Source organism: Acyrthosiphon pisum, chromosome A2, assembly GCF_005508785.2.
Source record: "Acyrthosiphon pisum isolate AL4f chromosome A2, pea_aphid_22Mar2018_4r6ur, whole genome shotgun sequence".
In the NCBI taxonomy this organism is placed as follows: Eukaryota; Metazoa; Arthropoda; class Insecta; order Hemiptera; family Aphididae; genus Acyrthosiphon; species Acyrthosiphon pisum.
The window spans coordinates 49,062,904-49,069,007 of NC_042495.1; the positions used below are offsets into that span (position 1 = coordinate 49,062,904).

At 33.8% G+C, this 6,104-nt stretch overlaps 1 protein-coding gene across 1 annotated transcript in view; it reads left to right on the forward strand.

Annotated features, from left to right (window-relative positions):
• Positions 1-6,104, forward strand: part of LOC100161711 (peroxidase-like) — a 19,021-nt gene that overhangs the window by 3,813 nt on the left and 9,104 nt on the right. Inside the window, exons 2-12 of the mRNA XM_029490021.1 lie at positions 1,733-1,873; positions 2,777-2,853; positions 2,961-3,051; positions 3,262-3,437; positions 3,508-3,720; positions 3,790-3,963; positions 4,066-4,290; positions 4,699-4,826; positions 4,886-4,999; positions 5,779-5,911; positions 5,987-6,104. Coding sequence (XP_029345881.1) covers positions 1,733-1,873; positions 2,777-2,853; positions 2,961-3,051; positions 3,262-3,437; positions 3,508-3,720; positions 3,790-3,963; positions 4,066-4,290; positions 4,699-4,826; positions 4,886-4,999; positions 5,779-5,911; positions 5,987-6,104 — 1,590 coding nt within the window. The remainder of the gene's footprint in view (positions 1-1,732; positions 1,874-2,776; positions 2,854-2,960; positions 3,052-3,261; positions 3,438-3,507; positions 3,721-3,789; positions 3,964-4,065; positions 4,291-4,698; positions 4,827-4,885; positions 5,000-5,778; positions 5,912-5,986) is intronic.

Sequence of the window (6,104 nt, forward strand, 5' to 3'; positions counted from 1 at the left end):
CCCCCAGAACCAAAAGTCTGCGCACGCCTATGAATAATTATATTGGTATGTCAAATAAAAGCGATTTATATGGAAAATAATCAAAAAATCGCAATAGTAATTATTTTTGTCCATAATATATAATATGATAACTAATGGAAGGAATTTTTAGGTTATTATAGTTATTACATATTATAATATAATGTATTTAATTAGCGTTGAAGCTTTTGGATAATAATGGGGCATGGCTTTTAACAATTGCGTAGTCAGAGAATTTTGAAATTGTTTTTGTTATTATATGTGTATGGGGTTTCATTGTTTCAAAAATAACAAAAAATTATTGTTACTTTAATTTTCTTACCGATTCACTGACAAAAATTAAAAGTAATTTTACATTTTGGGAGAGAGGCTTTAGCCTGTTGTCTCTCTAGACCAATAACTATGGCTTATGACCTACAGAATACGTAAATCATGACAGTTTATTTTGCGTATAAAAGACAATTTTAACGTTAAAGAATTTAACTTATTAATGTTAAATAATTTTGGAATATTTTTGAAATACGTCATTTTATTTTGTTTCACCATCGGCAAATAATTTTAACTGTATTAAGTCGTAACGATTTTGCAAGTAGATGTCAATACCACAAATTAAGATAATTAAGATATCTTAATTCATGGTCAATACGGATGAAATATGTGTTAATATAATGCGACTTGAAATCAACATTAATTCAATATACCTTATAATATATTATTATGTACCTAACTGCTGAGTGCTGATAATCAACTGTTTTAGATTATCGGTATGTAGGTACCATAATTAAGAAGAAAGGTTGTTTTCTTACTTACCGATTACCAAGTATAGGTATTAGGTTCCTATCCTATAGATCAGGGATGGCGAATTATTTTGACACTACGTGCCAAAAATTGCCTATTTTTTTTTGTCAGCCATTCAATCATGTGAGATATTATAATATGTATAATATTATATTGCGTTCAGTATGTTATCTACGTTTTTAATAAATCTACTAATCTAATATTTTCTGAAAGACGTTAACGATACTTAAAAACTTATTAATATTGTGATGATTTTTATCATCAAAAGTAAAAATAATATAAATATTTTAATTTTTGCGTGCCCACAAAATCGCGCTTCATGGATTGGCCATTCCTGATATATAGGACATAGATACCTATGTCCTATACCCACAGTACCTACGTATAGTGTACACAGTGTTCACATTGGTATTAATTGATACCACAACGTCAATATTACATTGTATCATGACATTGAAATCAGTTTGTATAAAATCATTTGACGGATCGAACAGCCAATAGAGGATGACACATGCAGAGTGTAGACAATAAATTAAAAACTGTTTCACAAAAAATGATTTGAATAACAATATTAAATATTAACTGGAAGTTAATCATTTTAATGTAATTTCATTGAACGATTTATTATTTATAAAAATGTGTTATTGTAATAGAAATATGTAAATAAAAACAATTATCATAAATATTATTAAATGCTAAAAGAATATGTTTTAGTATTTTTTATAGGATTTTATCACGTAATAAATTGCACCATATAAAATACATTTAAAAATAATATACGTACGAATTTATGTAGGTATATTTGTGAAATTAAAATTAATTCATTTATTATTACACTATCTATTAAATTAAAAGACAATATTGGCTTATCCATCAATCCTACCTCTAATCAAAAACTTATTCATGTTGTTTACAGGATGTTCGTCCTGTGTTCGTTCGTCTGGTGTTTCGGACACGCCGCACAATACGCGCCGATCGATGGTGTGGACGGCAACGATTGCGCAGTTGTGCTCGAAGGATCGAAACATTTCATTTATAACAGTGGAAAGGGTTCACCGTGAGTTCCATACTTAAGTTAAAAAATAAATTTAACGCTTTCACACGAGGTTTACCATAGGTCGAAAGACGCGCAAAAACGTTGACATCCGCAGCATAGGTGCAAACATGGGAGGGGGGCTTTAGGGGCTAAGCCCTCCCAAAAATTTCCATAGCCTCCCCAAACATTTCCTACATTTCGTTTTAAGTTTATTCAATATTATCAAAATAAGGCTTTAGCCCCCCAAATCCCAAACCCTATGAGCGCCTATGATCCGCAGTCTTCGAATGTATCTTAAAAGAGAATTTCATTTCGGTTTTTAGTTTTTTACACGCATCGTGCAAGTATTTGAATTTTATACTGCCTACTCTAAAATGTTCTGATGGTTCGACATTCATACACATCAAATGTTATGTCAGAATATAAAATTAATTAAAAAAAAACTCAAACTGCAACAATATCTCCGATATTTTTTTTCATTCACGTTGTAAGAATCGCAAGTCTTACATACATAATAATCCGAACATCTTCCTTGTCGCCTGTTGGACGGAAAAAGATCAATGATTAATGTTTATAAAAATTATATATACCTACCTGGACCTATATAATTTAAAATTCATACATTTCTGCAATAAAAATATAATATTATGTTCATTGGATTTTTCAAAATGAGTCCCAATATAATGTGATAACAATTTAAATGTATATACTCTATACCTACATGTAATTATTATAATTAATAAAAAAAAAATCAATTCTTTAGTATTTAAGAATTCAATGAAATACTATTATACTTATTGAAACCTATACATTTTAAATACATTATAGATGTTTTAATTATACAATTTAATCATTGAGTTTTTTTTGTCGAACACTGATCATCGTACCTATGTGATATTAATACGAGACGTATTATCCCGACAGGCACCGCTCGGCGGCTCACATGTGTATCACGTACGACACGGTCAACAGAGCTTTTCTAGACGTCCAAAACCGCCACAGTAAGTAAAATACACATGGAAGACCCGATTTGAATTCTGTCGACGAACCTTACAATAAAAATGACTTTAATTAAAAATATATATTGTAATATAATAATATATTGTAGCGCTGCTGGAACCCAACGATCAATGGGGCCCGGTGCACTTTGCTAGACTTGGAGAGTTGCTGCTGGACGTGTCACAAGTGCTCGCAAAAATGTAAAGCTCAAAACAAACAACACAATATTATTTATTAAATATATCAATTTTAAACTATATACTATAATAAATATATTAAATTATGTTAAATTATATTTTCGATATTATTAAACGTATTAATTTTATACTATACCCATAAACTTGTAATATAATACAGCAAATGAGCATGGAATTTTCTTATGTTTTTAACTGTTTCTAAATCGGTCACAGGTACGATTTGAATGCCGACGACGTGAGCAAATTCTTACCTGCTATAGACACGTCCAAAACGCTCATCCGAAACGTGTGCCCGTCTTGTTTGACAAGGGTGGTGTGCAAACCAGGCAAGTATCGTAGGCCCGACGGGCTGTGCAACAATGAGGAAAACCCGACGTGGGGGCGCTACCATGTCAACATTCAACAGGTATACTCCCAGGTTACCACATTTCCGGTCTTATACCAGTTTTCATGGACCACTGTCTTCGTTTTTCAGGTTGATGGCGCCACGATTTTCCGACAAGTTGTCCGCTCCCAAGTCGTCGGCTTCTGGTGAACCTCTGCCCATGGCCAGGGTCGTGTCCCGAACCATTCACCCTGACGAGGGGCTACACGAGCATGCCGGCACCGTCATGTTGGTTGCCTGGGGACAGTTTGTGGATCACGACTTGACGCTAACGGCTACTCCGTTGGGTAAGCATTTAGATTATGACTTTTGGTCTTACGCTGGCGATCTATATTTTTTTTTTCGTGGTCACGTAGACCCGGTGAACCGGAACGAACCCGAGGAATGTTGCGGCCGTCCGGATCACTTGAAGAACAAATACTGTTACGAGATCAAAATACCAGACGACGATAATTTTTACAGGAACCACAACGTTAGGTGCCAGGATTTCGTGCGAGCGTTTCCAGGCGTCAAGCCCGACTGTAAATTGGGTAGGTGTACCTATTCGTACATTCGATGTGGACGACCCGCCGCTCCGTGGCCGATTACTTGTTTTTACTTTATTTGATTTCTGTATCAATTTTGGATTACAGGACCTAGGTCCCCGTTCAACCTACTCACCCCGGTGATTGACGGCAACACCATTTACGGAGTGGATGAAACGTTTTCCCGGTATCTTAGGTCTGGATACACGGGACAGCTGAGAATGAACCCGGCGTTCGCTAATTTGGGGTTAAAAGAACTGTTGCCCATGAAATTGAACATACCAGACGAAGGTTGTATCAGGTCGAATTCTTCTCAGTACTGTTTTGAATCAGGTTTGTAACGTTTTTCGTTTCAAATACTTTTACATAAGACATAACATATTTGGGTTATTAGTTAAATTCATAGTAATCGCAAATCCGTATTGAATGTATACCAAAACATATAGCATAGTAAGTACAAATCAGTGGTGGGTTTATAGGGGGAGGGGGGAGCACTCCGAAAGGTATTTTTATAAAGTTATAAACTCATGTTTTCGAAGATAAATATTGTCAAAAATAAAATAACCAAAGACGACACCTACCTATAAAAAGTTCGGTGGTCGCGAGTATTTTTATACCAACTATAATGAATTACTTTTGAGTACATTAACTTGTAATTTTTTTCAACTATGAGGCAACATGTTTCTAAAGAAAATAAAATATTTTCTCTTTGGTTAATTTACTGTCAAATTGATTTCGTAGGTGAAATTAGAGTGAACGAACAGCTTGTTCTGGCGTGCATCCATACACTGATGGCGAGAGAACACAATCGGGTGGCTAAAGAGCTGTCACAAATAAATCCGCACTGGAACGACGAAATGCTCTATCAGGTAAACGGTATGACGCGTCGTGATGCGATGGATAGTTTCTAACATAACTGTGGTTTTAGGAAGCCAAAAGAATTGCTGTGGCTGAAATACAACACATAACGTACAACGAATTTCTGCCCATACTTTTAGGCAAAGACATGATGGATAAACATAGCTTGACGAACAAGAAAAAAGTGATTATTATATTCATCTTGAAATCGTTACAATAATAATTTGTCGTGTTGTTATAACTAGAGACCGGATTTATATGCACAAAAAGACCTAAAAATATGCTCCTAAAAATGCTCTAATATGCTATAAAATATGCATTTATTTTTAAATATGCACTTAAAATTGAATCGAAAACATTTTATTTAAAATTATGTAAAAAATAAGTATTTATTAATTAAGTAATTAAAGAGGTATATAAGAGTTTTAATAGTATAAAAAAGTATATTTTTGTCATTTTCACTAAGTTCTTCACCATTTAGCGTTATTTATCTTAAATTTATAAAACATTAGCCCTGATTGGCTTCCGTCAAACACTTGAACTCTATTATAGGAACAACGAATTTATTTATATTAATATTATAATGTATATGTATATGTATATTTATGTATATCATCTTTTTTTGGCAATACTGGTCGTAATATTATCGATTTTATGTGGCTGTGAACGTGAAAATACGACGAAAAACAAATATATGTGCTATAAATAATAATATACACTATAAACCTACAAATATGCATTAAATATGTATTTAATAGGTAAAAACGTTGAAATATGCAAAATATGCAAAATACAGTTCGTGTTATTTTAATATGAGTGATCTAAATCGGAGACAATTCTCATCAGATTTCTAAGAGCTTATTCCAATACGTATATGCATTTGCATATAAATCCGGTCCCTAGTTATAACTTATAGTATAATATTATCGTTGTCGATGGTTTACGGAATATTTCAAATTTTAGGGACATTGGAACGGATATGATTCAAACGCGAATCCCAATATATTGGCAGCGTTTTCGGCGGCGGCCTTTCGTTTCGGCCATTCCCTGTTGCCGAATGTCATTGAACGCTGGAGTAAAGCTCACGGTTTTATCGGTATAAACCATGATACTATTTTTATTTTTTAAACTCGTTACATCGTTTGACGCGATATGTCTTACACTGTTTCAGCTTCCAAGAAATTATCCGACTTGATTCGTCGGCCGTTCGATTTGTACAGAGCTGGTGCTATAGATGAGTATCTGATGGGCCTCATGAACCAAGTTGCACAGGCCATGGACGATTCAAT